The sequence below is a fragment of the Pleurodeles waltl genome, chromosome 5 (assembly GCF_031143425.1).
Source record: "Pleurodeles waltl isolate 20211129_DDA chromosome 5, aPleWal1.hap1.20221129, whole genome shotgun sequence".
In the NCBI taxonomy this organism is placed as follows: domain Eukaryota; kingdom Metazoa; phylum Chordata; class Amphibia; order Caudata; family Salamandridae; genus Pleurodeles; species Pleurodeles waltl.
In genome coordinates this window covers 8,119,908-8,143,956 of record NC_090444.1, presented here as the reverse complement: position 1 = coordinate 8,143,956, position 24,049 = coordinate 8,119,908, and the positions used below count along the sequence as shown (strand labels likewise).

The following is a 24,049-nucleotide window of genomic DNA, read 5'->3' as shown; positions in this document are numbered from 1 at the left end:
CCTGGGAGAGCTCCTCCGGGCCATCCGGTGCTCCTCCGTAAGCCAGTCCCAAGCTGTCTCCGGGGAATCAAAGAAGAAGGATTTTCTGTCGTGGAGAACCTTGAGGCGAGCGGGGAAAAGGAGCTTATAGGTCAACTGCATCGCCCGGAGCTTCTGCTTGACCCCTTTGCACAATTTCCTCCCGGCCTGCACTGCCGGGGTGTAGTCGGGGTATATGAGGATCTTATGATTGTCCCAGCGAAGGTCCGGTTGTGCCCTTGCCTCCCAAAGGATGCCATCTCGGTCCCTGAAGTTTAGGAACCCCGCGATCATTGGCCTCCGGGGGCCGCCCGGTGGGGGCCGGGGCGCCAGGGCCCTATGTGCGCATTCAATGGTGAACCAGGGGGATAGTTTCTGGGCAGGGACCCACGACTTAATCCAACACTTCAAGAAATCAATTGCGCGTCTTGCCTCCGCATCCTCCGGGAATCCCACAAAACCCAGGTTATTTCGCCTGGCTTGGTTTTCCGCTTCCTCCGCTCTGTGATGCAGTTCACCTGTATGAGTTTGCAACTGCGCTACGTTGGCTTTAAGATCTGCGATCTCGTCTTCAGCCTGAGAAACGCGGTCTTCCACCTCCTTGATGCGACCCACAGCGGTCAGCAGATCCTGCCGCAGGAGGCCCACGTCCTCACGCACCTCTCCAACCTTAGTCTAGACGGCCAACTGCGAGGATTGGATGGCCTGTAGGATGGTATGCACCCCATCAGTCGCTGTCTCCTCGGGGTCGGAGTACCCACCTCCCGCGGGGATGTCTATTTAGCAAAGTGATCGATGCGCTGCTGGGACGCCAGAAGCTGCTTACTTGCTTTGTCCTTACCCATCACCATCTCCGGGCCAGTAGCTTCATTACGATCAGGACTCCCTCCAAGGCTGCGGCCAGCGTCCCCGAGGGTCACCACAGAGTCACTCCCGCTCCACCGGGATCCTCAGGAAAATGCCCGTCCGGGCCAAAGGCAGTCGGCCCTCTGGGGGGGCAGGGGGACCACTCCGGGTCAGTCCAGGCGGCCGCAGCTCTCTCAAGGCCCGTCCCACCCAGCACTGGCACCAATCTGACAGGGGCGGGTCCCGGCCCCAGCCGACAGCTGCGTTTCTCATCTCTCGACACCAGCTGCCCGCTCACCTCAGCACTTCACACCGTGCCGTTGTCTTCAGGGCGCCGCAGCCGTTCCGCTACCTGATTGCGCTGCGGCCGCACCTTCTCCTCCGCACAACTGTAGTTCTACGGGGCTTCTGTCCTGGCACCAGGCTGGCCGGCACCAGTTCAGTTCTCTCTGCCTGCCCCCCTCCGGCACCCCAGCAGGGTCCTCTAATGTCCGGGCGGGCACCGGATACCGATGTCCCAGGGGCCTGACCACACCTCTAGGCCCTGCCCCCACTCTGTAGTCTTCACACGGGCCTCGACTCCGAACTCCGCTCTCGTCCTTGTTCCGGGAGGGGTGGGAGGAGGGAAGGCCAGGCGCCCCTCGAATCCTCCGCTGTCCCACGTGGCCAAGAGGAGGACGCCCAGAAACGGGCAAGATCCGCAGCGCCCCTCCCCCGAGCAGCGCCGCGTGGGGGGATCCCCTTCTCCCCGGGACGCTGCCGACCCACCTTACTGGGTGCAGGTAACGGGGCCCAGTCCAATGGGCGGCGGGCCTGACCACACTACGTGGCGTGGACCCACGCTCCGCCACGATCCGACCCTCCGCACCCCGGCTGTGGCGCAGGCCACAGAACGCAGCACAGGGAATCCTCCTTGCTGCCTCCCCCGGACGGGGGAGGCGAGGTGCAGCAGTCCTGTCTTGTCTCGTGGTGCCCTTCCCACACTGGACGCCGCTCTGAAATTTCTCAGTGCGGCTCCGGGGACGCCGCGCCCCAGGCGGGAATGCCACAAGTCTGCAGGCCCTTGCAGGCCCCGGGCGCGAAGCCCAGGTGCACCCCCGGACCTCCTGTGCAGGGTCCTGGCTTCCCGCCTGCCCCCGCCGCTCCCTTCACACACGGGGAGCCGGGCGGGGCCAAGAAATGTCCCAGGGTGGCTGGGTCTAACAGGGCGGATGACGGAGGGGTACGGAGCACTCCTAGAGTGCGACCGCCATCTTGACGCCCTTCTCTATGGGCTAACTTAAGAATGACATATATGCAATTAAAGGTGAGTTTAAGACTTTGCCAGGGGTTATATTGACAAATCATATTGACAGTTTAAACCTGCAATCAGACTGCAATGACAGGTCTGGGATATGTTTTAAGGGGCTACTTAAGTGGGGAGCATAATGAGTGCTGCAGACCCACTAGTAGCATTTAATTTTCAGGCCCTGGATCGATAGAGTACCACTTTAACAGGGACTTATAAGTAAATTAAATATGCCAATTGGGTATAAACCAATTTTAACATGTTTTAGGGAAAGAGCACAAGCACTTTAGCACTGGTTACCAGTGCACACGTCCAACAAAAACAAATTTTAGCAAAAAGTGGAAGGCCAAGGCAAGAAGTTATGAGGAACCCCACCATAATGCTGGCAGGTCTCACTACATCTTTTACTCACTGTGGATTTGTTGCTGCATGAAAAAGTGCAGCCCAGTTCTTGGTGACCCTTCACATATTTCATACTTTCAGTTTTCTTCAGAAGGGCAGGTCTTGGTTGGGTGAGGGGGTCTAGTCATGTTGTGCTGCTGCATGCCTGTACTGTACTAGTGAGTGTATCTCCTGGTTTCCTCTTTGGTCAAGCGTGCTCCTGGACAAAAGTAATTTAAAAGACTAGTATTGTTCTGTGTTGTGCCCCAGGCATGTGGAACCTCATATACGCTATGTCACGCTACCATGTCAGTGCACAAAGCAAAGAGTAATAAAAGAATATAGCCCTCATTACGAGTCTGGCGGTTGCATGACAGCCAGACTTGCGGTGGCTGTCCCGGTGTTTTCATCATCCAGGGCAGCGCTGCTTGCAGCACCGCCCTGGGGATTATGAGTCTCCATACCACCAGCCTTTTCATGGCAGTTCAAACCGCCATGGAAAGGCTGGCAGTAATAGGGGTGTCTGGGAGCCCCTGCCCTTGGCACGGGCAGTACAGGAGCCCCCATGCACAGCCCCGCCGTGCATTCCACTGCCTGAATTACAGGCAATGGAATGCGTGACGGGTCCAGCCGAACCCGCTGCACCGCCACATTGCCACCAGCTCCATTAGGAGACGGCGTCAATGTTAAGGCTCTGTTCACTGCAGGGCCTTCGGGCAGAAACACTGTTTCCACCCGTTGGCCCTCTGGTGAACTCCTAATAGGCCCGGTGGGACTCAGGCCGCACAGCCAGCCAGAAGGCGGCAAGAGTTTGGCAGGTGGCTCGCGCCACCCACCAAACTCGTAATGAGGGCCTATGTCTCTACAACCACTAGAAAAAAATGTTACAGACATAAAAAAATCTAAACATTGATTTAATACTGACAACCCCGCTCCACAGTATACATCAAATAGAAACTGAAAAGAGTAAAGCCAATATTGCAGACTTTCTTTCTCTTAGTTATAAATGTGAACTGTAAGTGTTTCTAGAAACGTTACATCATAATTATAGTTTTTTTTTAATTATTGACTTGTTTTTTTTATTTTTAAACAGGTGAAAGAAATGTGTTAAGAATGGAAGATCGAAAGGGTATTAAGCAATTTTTTTAAAGCAAAAGTCTGCAAAGTTGGGCATTAAAAATTCCTCCCATGAAGACTATTAACCATTCAAAATCAATACGGTATCTTAAACTGCACTCTCAAAGTGCATGAAAGAAATGCAAAACTCAACAAAACTAACCTGAGGGACACTAGTGAATAGAGAGAACATTTTTAGTGTACTAAAAATCTCAAAGCAATTTCTTATAGGATTCTATAATGAGCACATGGAGTCAACATAGAAGAAATACAATTATTGTGTATTTAATGTGACAAGGCTTTAAACATAAAGCACACAAAATGGAAAGACTTTATAAATGTTCTGAATCTGACAAAACATTCAAGACCACAGGCTGTCTAAAGATACACAAGATAGCACACGCAAGACTCCAGGCATATAAATGTAAGGAATGTGGGCAGACATTAAGTCAGAAGAGCTTTGACACCAAGAACAAGTCCTATCAATGTCTTGAATGTCAGAAGGCTTTGTATAAAAAAGGATACCTACTGTTAAATCAGGCAGACCATGCTAAGGGTAACACTTTCATTACTAAAGGAGACTTGCAGGCACATCAGATTATCTATTCTCATGGGACACCTTTTAAACTAACTGAATGTAATACAACATTCATAAATAAGACAGATCAAATGCAAGAACAAAACATCCACATTGGGCAAAAACCATTTGAATGTAGTGAATGGGACAAGGGATTTGTTGCAAAGGGACAACTAATGCAACATCTGAAAATCCACACTGGAGAAAAAACACATAAATGTACAGAATGTGACAGGGGATTTGTTAGAAAGACAAATCTAATGCAACATCTGAAAATCCACACTGGAGAGAAACCATATAAATGTACAGAATGTGACAAGGCATTCATTGCAAATGGAAAGCTAATGCAACATCAGAAAGTCCACACCAGGGAGAAACCTTATGAATGTACGGAATGTGACAAGGCATTCATTAGAAAAGATCTATTAAAACAACATTTGAAATTCCATATTGGAGAGAAATCCTTTCGATGTAGTGAATGTGACAAGGCATTCTTTGTAAAGAAACACTTGATGCAACATCTGCAAATCCACACTGGTGAAAAACCTTATAAATGTACAGAATGTGACAAGGCATTTATTAGAAAAGATCTGTTAAAACAGCATCAGAAAGTCCACACTGGAGAGGAACCCTTTCGTTGTAGTGAATGTGACAAGGCATTCGTTACAAAGACAAACCTAATGCAACATCTGAAAATACACACTGAAGAGAAGACATATAAATGTACTGAATGTGACAAATCATTCATTACAAATGAGAAGTTAATACAACATCAGAAAGTCCACACCAGGGAGAAACCTTATGAATGTACTGAATGTGACAAGGCATTCATAAGAAAAGACCTGTTAAAAAACCATCAGAAATTACACACTGGGGAGAAACTTTATTGTTGTAGTGAATGTGACAAGGCATTCATTACAAATGGAGAATTAATACTACATCACAAAATTCACACTGGAGAGAAACCATATGAATGCACTGAATGTGACAAGGCGTTCATTACAAAGTGGTCCCTAATACTACATCAGAGAATCCACACCGGGGAGAAACCATATAAATGCACTGAATGTGACAAGGCATTCATTACAAAGGGATCCCTAATACGACATCAGAGAATCCACACTGGGGAGAAACCATATGAATGCACTGAATGTGGACGGGCGTTCACTACAAAGGCACTGCTCACACTACATCATAAAGTTCACACTGGAGAGAAACCATATGCATGTGCTGAATGTGACAAGAAATTTGTTAGAAAAGGGCAGTTAAAGCAACATAAGAAATTCCACTCTGGAGAAAAGCCATATGGTTGTGGTGAATGTGGCAAGGCATTTGTTTCAAAATGGCAGTTAAAGCAACATCAGAAATTTCACTCAGGAGAGAAACCATATGGTTGTAGTGAATGTGAGAAGGCATTTGTTACAAAAGGGCAGTTAAAGCAACATCAGAAAACTCACACTGGGGAGAAACCATATGATTGCACTTACTGTGGCAAGGCATTCACTGTAAAGCACACACTTGCATTACATGAGAAAAGGCACACCGGGAAGAAACCATACGGTTGTTGTGAATGTGAGAAGGCATTTGTTACAAAGGAACAACTAATACAACATCAGAGAAACCACACTGGAGAGAAACCATATACTTGCAATGAATGTGACAAAGCATTTTCTATAAAGACAAGCCTAACTCGACATCAGAAACTCCACACTGGAGAGACACCATATAAATGTACTGAATGTGACAAGGCATACATTCTAAAGCACCAGCTAGTACTACATCAGAAAATCCATTCCGGGAAGAAACCATATGGTTGTAGTGAGTGTGACAAAGCATTCTTTCGTAAACAGTCCCTAATGATACATCAGAAAACTCACACTGGAGAGAAACCATATGAATGCACTGAATGTGAGAAGGCTTACAGTAGCATACACCACTTGATGGAGCATCAGAAAGCCCATACTGGGGAGAGACCATATACTTGCAATGAATGTGACAAAGCATTTTCTATAAAGACAAGCCTAACACGACATCAAAAAGTCCACACTGGAGTGACACCTTATAAATGTACTGAATGTGGCAAAAGATATGCTCTAAAGCACAAGCTAGTACTACATGAGAAAACCCACACCGGGAACAAACCATATAGTTGTAGTGAGTTTGACAAAACATTCTTTAGTAAACATGACCTAATGATACATCAGAAAACCCACACTGGAGAGAAGCCATAATAATGCACTGAATGTGACAAGGCATACAATAGCATACGCCACTTGATGGAAGATCAGAAAAGCTACCCTGGGGAGAGACCATCTGAATGCACTGGATGTGATAAGGCTTTATAAGAAAGACTCGTCTAATGCAACATCTGAAATTCCACACAGGAAAGAAATTATCTGAATGTGCCGAATGTGATGTTATTCACACTCTAAAGCACACGCTAGTATGACATCAGAAAATCCACACTGGAGAGAAACACATGATTGTAGTGAATGTGAGAAGGTGCTTCTTTCAAAAGTACTGCTGAATGCAACATCTGAAGGGCTACACAGGAGAGAAACAATATGAATGTGCTTAATTTGTCATTGTATTCCTTACAGAGTGAAAGTTAATGCAACATCAGAAAATCTATGCTGAGCAGAAATCATATAAATGTACTGAGTGTGACAAGTCTTTCACTCGAAAATATCAAGTAGTACAACATGAAGAAATCCACAACAAAAACACAACATATATTTGTAGTGAATGTGACAAGTCATTTCAAAGGAAAGGCTAGTGCCAGACGTTCTCTCTAAAGGTAAGCCTAATGTGACATCAGAAAGTCCAGAGGAACTATCTTGAGTGCACCGAATGTGAAAAGGCATTCATCCCAAAGAGATAATAACACATCAGAAAGTCCACACGGGGAAGAGACCGTATGAATGTGATGAATGTTGCAAGGCTTTCTTTCTGAAGGACCCTTTTAGCAAGCCATCAGAAAATCCATTCCGGAGAGAAACATTTTCTCATTTTGACAAGGCATTCCTTACAATGGCAAAACTAGTAAAGCATCAGAACGTTTACATTGAAGAGCAATCAAATCAAAGTACTCAATCAGACAAGACATTTATTAAAACACGAGGACTACTTTCTCATTTGTACATTCATCTGGAGTAGGAACCATATTGTTGTACTGAATAATACAAGGCATTCATTGCAAAGAGAGATCTAACAGGCTAGCAGAAAGTCCATACTGGGGAGAAGACCTTTTCAGTGTACTGAATGCAACACACCTTTCATTTAAAAGGGAGGACTACCCTGTCACTGGCAATCTCCCACAGGGGAGATGCCACATCAGTGTACTGAATGTGACATGGCGTTCATTGCAAAGAGTGGACTACTATATTATTTAAAATCTGACGTAGACATGACATTAATGCATAGGATGTGAAAAGTGTTCATTATAAAGCCATCACTAAATAAACATTTGCATCTCCACACAGCGACAAATCTATATGAATGCACTGAATATGTCAAGGTACTTAGTAGAAAGGATAAGCTAATGCAACATCAGAGATTCCACACTGGAGAGAAACCATATGAATGTATTAAATGTGACAAAGCTTTCATTACAAAGGGAAACTTACTGGTACTTCACAATGTCCAAATCACAGTGAAACTATATGAATATTATTGAATATACCAGGGCCCAGAGAGTCTGTGCTGGGCAGAAAACATGAATTATCTGATTAGTACAGACATTCTTTAGAAAGGAAGAGAGAATGTAACATGAAAGTTCGGGCCCAAAAGAAATCATAAGAATTAACTGAATGTGAGAAAGCATTTACAACACAGTGCACTCTAGTGGGTTATTCTCATATCGCATAATAGATGAAGGATAGGGTGACCAGGTTTTGATAACGAAAAACTGGGACTTGCCACAAACCTAAGTAGAACTAATAGTTTTGCACAGAATGGCTTAATTGACTCGACAGCATAGAAATCAGAGAACATGAGTGTTAGAAATGGGTTTTTTGGTTGGCAGTCAGGTTGCCCACTGTCCAAGCAAGAACCCTCACTCTAGTCAGGGTAAGTCACACACAATCCAAAATCAGCCTGTGCTCACCCTCCAGTAGCTTGGCACGAGCAGTCAGGCTTAACTTAGAAGGCAATGTGTAAAGTATTTGTGCAATAAATCATACAACACCATAGCATAACACCACAAAAATACACCACACAGTATTTAGAAAAATATATAATATTTATCTGGGTATCTTCAGGTCAAAATGATCAAAGTTGCAATACGAATTTGTAAAGATATCACTGTAAAGTGATAGAAAGTGTCTTAGGTCTTTAGAATATAAACAAAGTCTCTTTCAAGCACAAGTACCTGGTTGGGAGTGGAAAAATCTCCTCAGAGGGCCACAAGAGAAGAGGTGCGTGGAAAAAGGGTGTGTGCGTCGATTTCTCCCCAGCACACGCGGACTTGCGTCGTTATTTTCCACGCGGGGAAGTCGGCGTCGTTTTCCGGCGCGTGGACAGTCTCTTTCTGTGGATCGCGGGGATTACCAGATGTCCCGGGTCTGTGCGTGGATTTTCCTGCTTGTTCTCCGGCTGCGCGTCGGTCTGCGGGGCTGCGCGTCAAAATTACGATCTCACGGCAGGCGTCGCGTCGATTTCTCCTCTAGACTTCGATCTGCGGGGCTGCGCGTTGAAATTACGATCTCACGGCAGACGTCGCGTCGATTTCTCCTCTAGAGGTCGGGCGGCGTTGTCCTTGCGAGGCCGTGCGTCGGATCTTCGATCGTCCCCAGAGCGTCGCGTCGATCAGCGTCGGAGTGCGGCGTTTTTCTCGCCGCGAAACAAGCTGTGCGTCGAAATTTTCGGCGCACGGAGCGTCCAAGTAAAAGAGAGAAGTCTTTTTGGCCCTGAGACTTCAAGGAACAGGAGGCAAGCTCTATCCAAGCCCTTGGAGAGCACTTTCACAGCCAGACAAGAGTTCAGCAAGGCAGCAGGGCAACAGCAAGGCAGCAGTCCTTTGTAGAAAGCAGACAGGTGAGTCCTTTGAGCAGCCAGGCAGTTCTTCTTGGCAGGATGTAGTTTCTGGTTCAGGTTTCTTCTCCAGCAAGTGTTTGATGAGGTAGGGCAGAGGCCCTGTTTTATACCCAAATGTGCCTTTGAAGTGGGGGAGACTTCAAAGAGTGGCTAAGAAGTGCACCAGGTCCCCTTTCGGTTCAATCCTGTCTGCCAGGGTCCCAGTAGGGGGTGTGGCAGTCCTTTGTGTGAGAGCAGGCCCTCCACCCTCCCAGCCCAGGAAGACCCATTCAAAATGCAGATGTATGCAAGTGAGGCTGAGTACCCTGTGTTTGGGGTGTGTCTGAGTGAATGCACAAGGAGCTGTCAACCAAGCCCAGCCAGACGTGGATTGTAAGGCACAGAAGGATTTAAGTGCAAAGAAATGCTCACTTTCTAAAAGTGGCATTTCTAGAATAGTAATATTAAATCCGACTTCACCAGTCAGCAGGATTTTGTATTACCATTCTGGCCATACTAAATATGACCTTCCTGCTCCTTTCAGATCAGCAGCTGCCACTTCAACAGTGTATGAGGGCAGCCCCAATGTTAGCCTATGAAGGGAGCAGGCCTCACAGTAGTGTAAAAACGAATTCAGGGGTTTTACACTACCAGGACATATAACTACACAGCTACATGTCCTGCCTTTTACCTACACAGCACCCTGCTCTAGGGGTTACCTAGGGCACACATTAAGGGTGACTTATATGTAGAAAAAGGGGAGTTCTAGGCTTGGCAAGTACTTTTAAATGCCAAGTCGAGGTGGCAGTGAAACTGCAAACACAGGCCTTGCAATGGCAGGCCTGAGACAAGGAAAAGGGGCTACTTAAGTGGGTGGCACAACCAGAGCTGCTGGCCCACTAGTAGCATTTAATTTACCAGCCCTATGCACATAAAGTGCACCTTACTAGGGACTTATAAGTAAATTAATAGTCCAATCAGGTATGATTCAAGGTTACCATGTTTTAAGGGAGAGAGCATATGCACTTTAGCACTGGTTAGCAGTGGTAAAGTGCGCAGAGTCTAAAAACCAGCAAAAATGAGGTCAGAAAAAGAAAAGGAGGAAGGCAAAAAGTTTGGGGATGACCCTGTCAAAAAGCCAGGTCCAACAATGAGGATATATAGAAGGGATTTCATGCAAGCTTTACAAGCAGTATAATATATTATGTAAATTGTTCACTTTTTAGAACTACTACTCACTTTTTAGAATGACAAATTTCCACAGCCCACCTAGCTTTAAAGGACATGAGGTGGACGTTTTCTTTTTAATGTAACTTAGAGCCTGATTTAGATTTAGGGAGACAGGTTACTCTGTCACAACAGTGAAGGATATCCTGTCTGCTGAAACCTAAATCCCATAGGAAATAATGGGATTTAGATTTTGGCGGATTGGATATCGGTCACCGTTGTGCATTTTCGCTAGAAGAAGTTCGAAGCCCTCCACCACCCGCAGGCACCCGCCTGCGCCTCATCCCTGGTGCCTAGTGGTAGGCTCACTGTATCTTTGCCTTGCTTTTAGCTTTTTCGTTGTTTAAAACTGTTATTTCGTTCACCGTACCGCTAAGTATTACATTTGTGCCTTTGTTTTTGCCTGTTTTGTTTTTCTGTGCCGGTTTCGAACCCGACCCAGCTCAGCCAGCTCTCTCTGCTCTCCCGCCCCTGCGTCCCCTGCGGCTCCGCCCCCTCTCGCGCACCCATTGGTCCTTCGCCTCCCACCTCCCAGCTGCTCCTCCCTCCCACCTCCCCCTCTCAATGGCAGCCGCTGCGCGGAGCCCTGTGTGACCCCCTGACCTGTTCTTGGCCAGGCGTCCACTTTGGCTCCACCAGCCTGTCTCCGTGCCCCTGACCCCGCCATCTGCCGCTAGAAGAAGTTCGAGGCCCTCCACCACCGGTAGGCACCCGCCTACACCTCATCCCTGGTGCTTAGTGGTAGGCTCACTGTATCTTTGCTTTGCTTTTAGCTTTTTCGTTGTTTAAAACTGTTATTTTGTTCACTGTATTGCTAAGTATTACATTTGTGCCTTTGTTTTTGCCCGTTTCGTTTTTCTGTGCCTGTTGTCGAACCCGACCCAGCTCAGCCAGCTCTCTTCGCTCTCCCACCCCTGCCACTGCGTCACCTGCGTCCTCGCGCACCCATTGTTCCCTCGCCTCCCACCTTCCAGCTGCTTCTCCCTCCCACCTCCCCCTCTTAATGGCGTCCGCGCCTGGACCGTGCCCAGCGCTGGTCCCCCTGGTCCTCTCAACCCTAACCCCCCTAGACAACACCACTCAGCCACCACACTACACGCCCTCAACCCAGGTCTACACCCCACCTGCTCCCAAGCCAACCCCGAGCACACACATGGACCCTTTACATGCTATGCATGCCGGTTCTCCAACACACCCACAAACACCATAAACACCCACATGCCCCACGCAAACCCCACAACAATGCTAGCACGCTCTACAACAATACCCCAATGCACAACATTTACACCCCCCACAGCAACACCATCACACACCACAACAACACCAAAAACACCCACACGCCAACCCCAACAAGCCCCACAACACTAGCATGCTCTACAACAACACTACCACAACACCAACACCCCCATCAACAACACCATCACGCACCACAACAACAACAGCCCCCGCAATCACCTTAACTGCATACTCCAACATCTGCTCCATACACAAACATGCCATCGAACTCTGAGACCTGATCGCACACTCCCCGGACATTGCCTTCCTCACGGAAACTTGGATGAATCCCTCATCTGAGCCCGACATAACCATAACCATAGCCATCCCAGAAGGGGAAATCCATCATAGAGATTGTCTAAACAAACCAGGAGGTGGCATCGCCATTGTACATAAAACACCATAAAGATCACCACCAACACACTTGACACCCTAGACAGCGCAGAACACCTGCACTTTCTAAGTCACATAAACGCCAACACCACCCTCATTTATAGACCACCAGGACCTCACCCCCCCTTCTGTGACTCCATCGCTGACACCATCAGCCCCCACGCTCTCACTTCCACAGGCTACATCCTCCTTGGTGACATCAACTTTCACCTGGAGAACCAGCACGACCACAACTCCACATCCCTACTAGACAACCTCACGAACCTAGGACTCAAACAACTAGTCACATCACCCACCCACTCAGCAGGACACACGCTAGATGCGATTTTCACCTCCAGCAACCACATAACCTTCACACACACCACTGAACTCCACTGGACCGACCACCACTGCGTCCATTTCTCCTTCTCGAAACCCCCCACACACCACCAACACACCACACCCAACCGCATGTGGGACAAGATCCCCGCAGAACCCCTGAACGCCCAGCTCGCACAAGACGCCCCCCAACACCAACGACCCCAACATTGCTGCCCATAACCTCACACAATGGATTACAACCTGCGCAGACTCACTCGCCCCTCTTAAAAGAAACATCACCACCCGCAACATCAAGAACATCCCCTGAGTCCCCACTGAACTCCAAGCCTCCAAACGTGAATGTCGCAAAACAGAAAAAGCTTGGCGCCAGGATCCCTCAATGACCATCTTCTCCACCCTCAAAACCACCATACGCAAACATCACCAACTCATAAGGACCACCAAAAGGGCTTACTACAAGGAACGCATAGACAGTAACTCACATAACAGCAAGAACTCTTTACCATCATCAAAGAGCTCACCAAACCCAAATCCTGCAACATCAACCCCACTCACACACAGAACCTCTGCAACTCCCTCTCCAACCACTTCCACCTCAAAATCTTAGACATACGCAACAGATTCACACTTCCAACACCGACACGACCAACAACAACACACGCCCCCTCCCCAATCTACTACACACCTGGGCCCCCACCAACAACGAAGAAACCAAAGTAACCATGAATTCCATCCACTCAGGCTCCCCCTCGAAACCCTGCCCCCACCGCATCTTCAACAAGGCCAGCCCAACCATCGCTCACAAGCTTCGTGCCGTAATCAACAGCTCCTTCGATGCTGCCACCTTCCCAGACTCCTGGAAGCATGCAGAAGTAACCGCACTCCTGAAAAAACCCAAAGCGAACCCTGATGACCTCACGAACTACCGCCCAATCTCTCTTCACCCGTTCCCCTCCAAGGTCGCTGAGAAGTTAGTGAACGCCCGTCTGTCTCACTTCCTAGAGGAAAACAACTCACTACGCCTCCTAGTCTGGATTCCACAAGAACCACAGCACTGAGACTGCCCTCATCGCCTGTACTGACAACATCAGAACCAGAGTCAACAAAGGCAAGACAGTCACACTCATCCTCTTGGACTTCTCCGCAGCCTTCGACACTGTCTGCCACCAAATACATCATACACGCCTCTACAGCGCAGGAATCCGACACAAGGCCCTGGACTGGCTCACCTCCTTCCTCACCGAAAGGACCCAGAAAGTCCGCCTCCCTCCCTTCCAATCCCCAGCAACAAAGATCATCTGCGGAGTTCCCCAAGGGTCCTTCCTCAGCCCCACCCCCTTCAACATTTACATGGCCCCGCTCGCCAACATCCTCCGCCCACACGGAATCACCATCATATCCTACGCAGACGACACCCAGCTCATCATCTCCCTCACCAGGAACCCCACCACCGCCAAGACCAACCTCCACGCCGGACTCCTAGACACCGCCAAATGGATGACAGCAAGCCACCTCAAACTAAACTCCAACAAAACCGAAATCATCATCTTCGGCCCCAACAAAACAATATGGGACGACTCCTGGTGGCCCACCACCATAGGACCACCGCCAACACCCGCCACCCACGCACGCAATCTCGGCGTCATCTTAGATTCTTCTCTCCATGACCCAGCAAATCAACTCGATAACCTCGTCCTGCTTCAACACCCTCCGCATGCTGCGAAAAACCTTCAAATGGATACCCATAGAAACCAGAAAGACCGTCACCCATGCACTCATCATCAGCAGGCTAGACTACCGAAACGCCCTTTACACCTATCACAGTCAAGCTTCAGCAGAAACTCCAGAGGATCCAAAACGCAGCCTCACGCCTCATCTTGAACCTCCCACGCCATGAACACATCTCCGCCCACCTCAGATCCCTCCACTGGCTTCCTATCGACAAAAGGGTCATCTTCAAAGTCCTCATCCACGCACACAAATCCCTCCACAACACTGGACCAGCCTACCTCAACGAAAGAGTGAACTTCCACATTCAACACCCGCCACCTCCGCTCCGCCGACCTCGCCCTTGCCACAGTTCCTCGCATCCAACGCACCACCTCCGGAGGCAGGTCCTTCTCCTACCTCGCCCCCAAAACCTAGAACTCCCTCCCCACCAACCTCCGCAAGACCCAGGACTCTCCTGTCTTTCAGAAAACACCTCAAGACATGGCTTTTTTAACAGTGAAACGGCAGCCCCCCCCCCACCTCCCAGCGCCTTGAGACCCTTACGGGTGAGTAGCGCGCTCTATAAATTTTTTGATTGATTGATTGATACACCTGTTTTCAGTACAGGTCACTGCAAGTCACCCCTGTGGTAGGCCCTCTCAGCCCAGAGGGCAGGGTGCAGGTACCTGTGTGTGAGGGTACCCCTGCAGGGCACTAGCAGAGGTGCCCCCACAAACTCTAGATCCATTTTCCTGGACTTTGCGAGTGTGGGAACACCACTTTACTCATGTACTGGACATTGGTCACTACCTATGTCCAGCTACATAATGGTAACTCTGAGCCTGGGCATGTTTGGTATCAAACATGTCGGAATCATACCCCAATACTGTTGCAAGTATTGGAAGTATGATTCCATGCACTCTGGGGGCTCCTTAGAGGACCCCAAGTATTGCTACCACCAGTCTTACAGGGTTCTGTGGGCAGCCCAGCTGCTGCTACCCCTCAGACAGGTTTCTGCCCTCCTTCTACTTGATCTGATCAAGCCCAGGAAGGCAGAACAAAGTATTTCCTTTGGTAGAGGGAGATAACACTCTCTCCCTTTGGAAATAAGTGTGACTGGTTTGGGAGGGGGTAGCCTCCCCAAGTCACTGGTTTGCTTTGAAGGGCACATTTGGTGCCTCCGTGCATAAACCAGTCCACACCAGTTTAGGGACCCCCAGTCCCTGCTCTGGTGCGAAACTGGACAATGGAAAAGGGAGTGACCACTCCGCTGTCCATCACCACACCAGGGGTGGTGCTCAGAGCTCCTCCATAGTCTCCCTGGGTTATGCCATCTTGTTTCCAAGGTTGGCAGGGAACTCTGGGAGCATCTCAGAGGCCAGGCCAGGCAGGTGACATCAGAGCCCCCGCCTGATTGGTGCTTACCTGCTTAGGTGACCAATTCCCGTTTCAGGGCTATTTAAGGTCTCTCACTTTGGGTCCTCAGATTCGGCTTGCAAGATTCAAGCAGGACTCCTCTGCAACCTCCACTCCCGACTTCTGGCCACTGGAACCGCAACTGGATCCTCCAGGAACCGACAACGCTGCTACACCGAAGGAGACTCTTCTTTAACTTTGTTTCCACGTCTCCTGTCAGTGTTGCAACATTTCCACGGCCGTGCATCCTCAGAAGACTGCAACTCTTCAGCTTACACAAGAAGAAGAAGGAATCTCCCTTGGAGTGAAGGAGTCACTCCCCTGCAACCGCGTGCACCTACAACAAGTGACAACCACCTGCATGGATCTCACCTCATCTTGAGCTGCATGGATCCTGCATCATGGGTGGTGGTCCGGAGTAGTACCCTTGGTCCTCTCTGCGAGCTGTCCAACTTTGGTGGAGATAAGCCTTTGCCTTCCCACGCAGGACAGTACACCCATGCACCGCGTCTCTTGCAGCTGCCAAGGCCAGTTTCCATCGCCTCCAAGGGATCTTCAGGCAACGTGCAGCTCCAGCCCACAGCCCTCCATCCTGCAAAACCCAACCTCCTTCATGGTTCTCCAGCAGTGTGAGATCCTCTCTTGTAATGCTGAGGGTCCCCTGTGACTTCCCCTCCTGGGCTGAGTCCTCCTGGGCTGAGTCGTCCTGGGCCTTGCTGGTCCCTGGCCGCACTGCTTTTCCACTAACCGCAAGTTTGCCTTTGCCAAGGCTTGTTGGTGGAAATCCTGCACCGACACCCATCTGCAATCTTCTCTCCAGCGTGGGACATCATCTGTATCCATAAGGCTCCAGGGCTTCAGTGCTGACCTGTTCTTCATCACCGTCAACCAACTCAGATGGGTAGGTAGTAGCTCCAACTCCTCCTGGACTCCACTGTGATTCTTGGACTTGGTCCCCTCTCTCCAGAGGTCTTCTTTCTTCAGGGATCCACCACTGGTTTTCTTGCAGTATTCTCTGGGTGTCTTCTTTTTCTTCTTTTGGGTGGTTTGGCAAAACTACATTGATTTGCTCCTGCATTCCTGGTCACTGGGGGGTACTGTGTTACTTACCTATGTGGTTTTCTGGTACTTCCAGCTCCCCTCTACACACTTGACTTACCTAGGTTGGGCTCCTGTGTTCACATTCCATTTTTAGGTTGAGCGTAGCATTCGACGTGTTGTATACTTCTATTGTGGGTTCCAGCTATTTCATTTGTTGGTTCCAGTGTTATTTTAAAAACCTTGCTTGCTAGTGGTCAGTTCTGCCTCTTTGTCCTGCCTATTTCTCTTTGGGAGCAGCGCAAACTACTGTATAATTACCCTATGTCCTGTTTATCTCTTCTGTAGGGGATTTTTTCTTTCAGTATTGGCCTGTTTGTCTTACACTGTGGGTGTATTATCAGACCATCCTCCGCACCAGCTCCCTCTGCAAACATAAATCAACAGCAGTGGGGGGGCTTTTCCAGGGCCAGCTCCCTTTCGCTCTCACTCTCTTCCTCTTCTTTAAACATGATTCTGTTTGTCCCACTGTGTCTGTACACCCCCTCCCAAGGTACACAAACGCAAGCACTCAGACACCCAACGTCCATCCACCTCACAACAGCATCCAGCCCATGCACCTGCTCCCAAAAACAGCAGATAGACACCTCCCACAACCACTCCCTCTTCCTCCACTCCCAAACCTTCTCCCTCTTCCCGCTCCAATGTCCCTAAGCAGCTTTTCCTTACCACCATTGACCTATTCCCTACCACTCCCCCCCGTCCTTCACGTCTGGCCAGGGTGCCTAAAACCCAGGCAAGCGCCTCAGCCACCCAGACACATGCTCAGTAGTGTCCACAGCAACTTGTGGTGGTAAAAGATCCAGGGCACCAGGAAGACTCACGGAAAGGGTGCCTGCCCCAAGTGCTGGCCAGAACAGCAAGGAGCCCTCCCCATCAGCTGCCCAGAAGGGCAAGGAGCCATCCCCAGCTGGTGCTAGGAAGGGCAAGGAGCCATCCCCAGCTGCTGCCAGGAGGGGCAAGAGGCCTGTACCAGCAGGCAGGAAGGACAAGAGGCCTGCACCAGCAGGCAAGAAGGACAAGGGGCCTGGTGCTGGGACTCAGTCAGAGCTCCCACCACCAACCATGGTTGTGCAGCCATCCAAGGCTGCAGGGGATGGGCTAGAGCCTCCCCCCACCTCTACCAGCACTATCACCACCAGTAGTGGGCAGCCCTCCGCGGTTGCATGGGATTGGCTGGAGCCTCCCCCAACAGCCATCCGGAAGCAGCCTCACCACTGCCACCACTGAGCAGCCGTCACCGCCAGCAGACATTCACTAGACCTGCCTCCATGGGCTGTTGTGCGGCCAGCCCCCTGCAAGTCCAGCGGGTATGACACCCAGCTGAGAGACTGTGACCTTGCACTCCCCAAGATCTGCATCACGGGGCATGATGCCCCTTCTAGAACCGGTGGGGAAGACACCCACTCACCGCATCCTCCTCAGGATGAAGAGCACATGGCACAATGCCCCCTCCAGAACCAGTTGGGAAGACACCCACTCACCTCATCCTCCACAGGATGAAGAGCACAGGGCACGATGCCCCCTCCAGAACCAGTGGGCAAGTCACCCACTTGGGAGACCGTGGCCTTGCACTCCGCAGGACCGAGCAATGGGCATGTTGCCCCCTCCAGGACCAGTGGTGTTGTTCCAATTGCTGGCTGTGGTGCCCCCATCCCCTGTCCCCCTGAGGTGCCTGCCTATTTTCCAACTGATGCCCCTGCAGTGTTCTCTCCGTGTCGTTGCAGGAGACATATGAGACTTTGGACTTTGTCATGTGGCCCTGTGGCCCATGCACATTGAGGACCGGGCAGTGTCCCTTGAATTGTACATATGTATATACTTTTACATTGGATGTTTGTAATCTTACTGTATTTATATTATATCACTCACTTTCATCTATTCATGATGTCCTTGCATTATTCCTGAGGGGTACATGGTAAATATGTTTTATTACTGCATCTGATTGTGTGTATGGTGTTGGGGTGAGGAAGGGGGGGTTGTGCGTGTGTGTGTGTCACTCTCTTTTTCCTCCTCCCCTCCCCTGTGTGCTAAGCGGCTGTACTCACCGTGGTCGTCTTCCCCTTTGTTGGTGTTCGTGGTGGAGCAGGACGTAAAATATAATCGGAAATATTTGTAGCTCGGGCTCCATGGCGGCGTGGTTCTTCCCTGTGTCTTCAAAGGTGAGTCCTTTCCCTTGTGAGCTCAGTTTCCGCCAGGCTATTGATGTTGTTGGTACCACCCCGGATAAGGTGGCGGATTGGGTTGTCATTATACGGTGTGCAGTACATTGACTTCCACCTGGCTGTAGACGGCTACCGCCGTGGTGCCTGTTGTTTCTGCCCTGGCGGTCGGTGTGGTAAAGTGGCTGTCTATCTGAGCTCTTTCCACCATGGTCAAAATTTGGCGGTAGTTACCGCCAGCCTGTAGGTGCTATTACAGCCGCCACTTTATCACCGACCGTCAGATTTGTAATGAGGGCCTATGTCTCTATTGTGGGTTGTCTGGACATTTTGTAAGAGAATGCCCAAAGAAGCCTAAACAAGATAATTCAGAAAAAGTGAAAACCAAGAGAGTAACCCTGGGTGACTTACAACACCAACCAGCCCCTGAATTCCCAAATAAGTGGCAAACACCTTACAGTCTTCTTCCCCTCATCTAACCATCTCTTTTTACCTCATCTTCAGAGAAAAGAAGCTGCAGGAGGTTTCAGTGATGATTGACTCATGAGCTACAGGAAATTTCTGCAACATCCAGTATGCCACAAAAATGGGAATACATTTGGTCACAAAAATAATAGCAGAGCTTGTTCGTGCGGTGGATGGAACAAACTTGTCTTCAGGCCCTATCACAGATGAAACTGAACCTATAGTTCTGAAAGATCATCTAGGACACCAAGAAAAGATATCTTTCAATCTCATAGATGCTCTTCAATTTCAGCTGATGTTGGGCTTACCGTGGCTTATGGAACACAACCCTGAAATTAATCGGGAATTAAATTCAAGCTACTGTTGGAAGCATTGTTATGGTCCTCAAGAGATAATTAATGCACCATCTCCGCTTAAGTTTTAGCTACTAAATCCAATGTGGTGTGTGCTCTGGAAAAGGTTGTCATTCCCCCAGAGTCCCCAGTCTTTTCCTCCCTTTTTTTTGTCCCAAAGAAAAAGAGTTAAGAACTTGTATCGATTATAGAGCGTTAAATCAAGAATCGTGGGAAAGACCCACGTCTGTGTTCTTCCTATCGTCCCATCACGTTCTAAATGTAGACGCTAAGATCTTCATGGGCATACTGGCCCACAGGCTTGGCCCATACATGCAGCACTTAGTGGACCCGGACCAAACCCGGCTTGTCCCTGAAAGATCGTGTGCTGATAATATTAAGCGTCTTTGCCACTTATTGGACAAAATTCACTGCTCACAAATGTCGGCCATATTCCTCTCCATAGATACGGAGAAAGCCTTCAACCGTGTGCATTGGCCCTATCTATATGCAGTCTTGGGGCACTGTGGCCTGGGTCGTAGGTACTCTAACTGGACACGCTGCAATTATGAAGCACCCAGAGCTGTGGAAAGTGTGAACAGAACCCTTTCCTAGCAGTCCCCTATTTCTAGGGGCACGCAACAAGGTTGCCCCATGGCGTTCTTATTGTTTGCCTTAAATATGGAACCCTTTGCTGAACGCATAAGAAGACATCCCTGCATAATAGGCATTCATATGGGTGGTTGAACACATACGTTGGCCCTATACGCAAACAATATGCTCCTTCATATGTCCCAACCACAGACTTCCCTCCTGGTGGTCATGGAAGAGTTGGCAGCCTTTAGTGAAGTCTCTGGCTTCAAAACTAACCTAGACAAATCATCCATTTTTAATCTTACTCTATGGGAGGTGGACAGGGCTCCCCTGGAGGTGTCCCTGCCTTTCTCCTGGGCTGCAAACGTGATTATATATTTGGGTCTGCAGATCCTCCCCACTTTAGGACTTATAGTAGAATACATCTATAACGCGATGTTGCAGACCGTCTGGGCAGATTTGGCAGGGTGGAAGACGTATGGCCTCTCTTGGCTAGGACGCCAGGCTACAGACAAGGTGACGCTCTTGCTTAAGGTGCTCTATGTTATGCAGATTTTACCCCTGCAACCGGTTCCTAGCATATTGGACAACATACAAACGCACATCTGGGAATTTATTTGGGCTGGCAAGAAAGCCAGAGTGGGGAAGACCCAAGCATTCCTCATACTGGCTGAGGGAGGGCTGGGAATCCCACACCTGGTGAGTTATTATCACACAGCCTAATTACACTACATAGTAGAACGGTCACAGCCATACACCGAGAAGCATTGGTGCTTTATTGACCAAGCCGTGGCCGGAGTACATATTTGGAAGCATCCACGGCTGTTAAAGGAGAACCGCCGACCTATTTTGAGAGCCAAATTACAGTCCTGGGATAGAGTTCAGGTGAGGAAGAGACTGTTTACCCTTGTCTCTCCACAGATCCCATTCATTGGAAATCCAGAAGAACGAAACACCATCTGCAAAAGAATTGTTAACCTCTTTGATGCAGATGGGATTATGGACTTTGCCCAGATACAGCAGGGCTACGATCTTCCAGAGACGGCATACTGGCAATACTTAGCGGTCCGCCACTGGGTGACATCCCTATTGATACCATCTCATGCGAGTAGACCCCTCACGCCATTTGAAAGATGGTTGCTCACGTACACATCAGACAAACGAGTTTTGTCTGGCATATATACCTTTCTAATTGTCCCCACTATGCTGCCTCAAATGCCAGCCATGTGTATGGATTGGGAGCGGCGGGATGTTTCCAAAGATAACCCATTATTGGTACTACACACTGGTGAGGGTAGCCCTGTGGAGGACACACAGCAACAGTAAGTGTTGACGTAACTGTGGTCCGGACAACACACTTACCCACTTGCTTCGGCATTGCCCCAAAATTGACTCCTTATGGGAAACTGTCTTGCAGGCTGTAGACGAAATATACAACACCGCTATACTAAGATTTCCTAGCTATGTGTTATTGGGACTCCCCGATCTGCAGACATACCCTCTCTGCTCACTTAGAGGATGTGCTATCAGGCTAGCCCTAGGGGCAGCTAAGCAACTGCTACTCTCATGCTGGAGCACAGAGGCAATGCCCACACACACTGACTGGCTACATAAATTATGGAACATACTAGGGATGGAAAAACTGACAGCAGCATTGGTGGGCCTAATGCCCCTATTCGATAAAATGTGGGGCCAGTGTATCTGATATCTATCAGAAAAGTTTAGGGAACTGACATGCCCGCTATACTTACAAATTCTCCGACTGACCACAGCTGCTTGACAGAACATAGAGGGGTTAGATTGTTGAGACAATGGAGAAGTGGTCCCTACACTACGAGCTTAATCTTCTACCTACCCGCTGGACTTTACATAGGAAAGGTCATCACCATAACTGTTCTCTCCACCCTCTTTCTATTCCCCTTTTTTCCCATTCGATATGATCTTACCATATAAAATAAAAGAGATCTTCAGTATGGCCGCAAGTACGGCTGTTACCAAAAGACATAAATCCTGGTGGATATCAAGGGGTGAAAATAGATCTCATAGGTTATGTGATGGCTGACATTCAGTTTGGAGGAAGAAACATCAAAGGGAAGGTGTATGTTGCTGAATCAGGTCCACCTATCCTAGGATGGATCCATCAATATGATCTCCATATTATTATAAATCCTCGTGCTAAAACACTGATATTAGTTAACCTTATCTTATTACTGCACCTGCTGCAGCTTCTTCGTATAGCTGTCAAGGCATCACATGGTATGCATTCTGACAGCAGGATAAATGTGTTATTATTGAAGGTGTCCCCCAGTGTTACCAGTTTATATTTTACTACACAGCGATTTAATCACCCCAGGGTTAGTTAAGTTATGGTTATGAAGCATAGGGAAATTTGGAGAGTATGGCCTATACTGACCTATCCTTCTCCACCAGTTTAGACAGCCTACCCCATTTCCAGAAGGTGCATCTTACTGTATGGAAGTCATCACGTGTGCCTGACCTTCTGCCTCAGACCAGTACATAGTGGAACCAGGGTCACAACTTCTGTAACTTCAGCTCAATGTGACAATGTAGTGGTTGTCTAGTGTTGTAGGAGAAGTGATGGCCTAACTGTGCCTGAGCCATAAGGTAATATACCTTGAACCCCTGTGCTTGTATGGCAATTGCATCTACCTAATCAGGGCTGTCTACCTTCCCATGCCAGTCTGATCAACTGAGACCTAAGCTGTGTGAAATAACGCTTTATTTAGTGGGCTCTGGATATTCTGAAATAGGTATAACAGTTTAGGGAGCAGCACCATCTTCATAAATCAAGTCTCCGCTGCTGATATCAACACTTTGATCCATCTATCTGTTTAGTACTTTGGTCACACACTTCTCATAGTTTTCACTAATGAGTGTGGACAAATCCCAGTAATTCCAGACTCCCAGGTATCTTGCAATTTCCAATTGCCATCGCAGCAGTACCTGCAGCTCATGAGCATTTGTCCACCTGATTAGGGGCATCATTTATGACTTGGACCAATTGCATTTTAATCCAGATCATTCCTCTAATATAGTTATTTCAGTAGTTATAGGATGAAGATTACATGCAGGGTCCTTGAGCAATAGCAGAATCTCTCCTGCATACATCAAGAGAATGACCCTACGCACACCTTATTGTAGGCATCTCTGGTGGTGGAAGAAGGCTGGCAAGTGGCTCTACAGCTAGGGCAAAAAGGATAGAAGTGAGAGGACAGCCTTGCCTGGTGCTCCTGCATATCAGTATTGGAGAAGACAATTATTGACATTTATTCATTCCTTGGGGGTGGTGTATAGTAGAGTGATGCATTTGAGCACATGTTTGAGGCAGCACATTCTGGCTGGCTGAGGCGAGGCTCTATCCAGGCAGAACCTACCACACCTATCAGGGGTGGGTGATTACACTCTCTGTGGACCTGTGCACACCCTTGGGTAGCTTGGCACAGAGCAGTCAGGCTTATCACAGGGTCAATGTGTAAAGCATTGGCACAGCATGACCACACAACCACACTGAGCATCACAAAAGAGACTTCAAATGAGGTATATGTAAATAAAGTTTGTATTCAACACACACATTAAATGATACAACAGGAACACCATGAATCACTTGGCATAAATCACATTGATAAATATCATTAGCAGTACTAGGCCCAACCGTGTTACTACAACTTTAGCGGTATGCACAAGTGAGAAAAATAATGCATTCCCTCCCAGCACCCTCATGCAATACAGAAATGTTGTTATCATAAGACCCACCCTAGTGACTACCCCAGTTCGTTATCACATAGTTATAGGATAC

At 48.6% G+C, this 24,049-nt stretch overlaps 1 protein-coding gene across 1 annotated transcript in view; it reads left to right on the top strand.

The window, feature by feature from the left end:
- Positions 1–7,703, top strand: part of LOC138295239 (zinc finger protein 850-like) — a 49,644-nt gene extending 41,941 nt beyond the window's left edge. The window contains exon 2 of the mRNA XM_069233431.1: positions 3,627–7,703. Coding sequence (XP_069089532.1) covers positions 3,971–6,457 — 2,487 coding nt within the window. The 5' untranslated portion in view covers positions 3,627–3,970 and the 3' untranslated portion in view covers positions 6,458–7,703. The remainder of the gene's footprint in view (positions 1–3,626) is intronic.
- Positions 7,704–24,049: the final 16,346 nt, after the last annotated feature.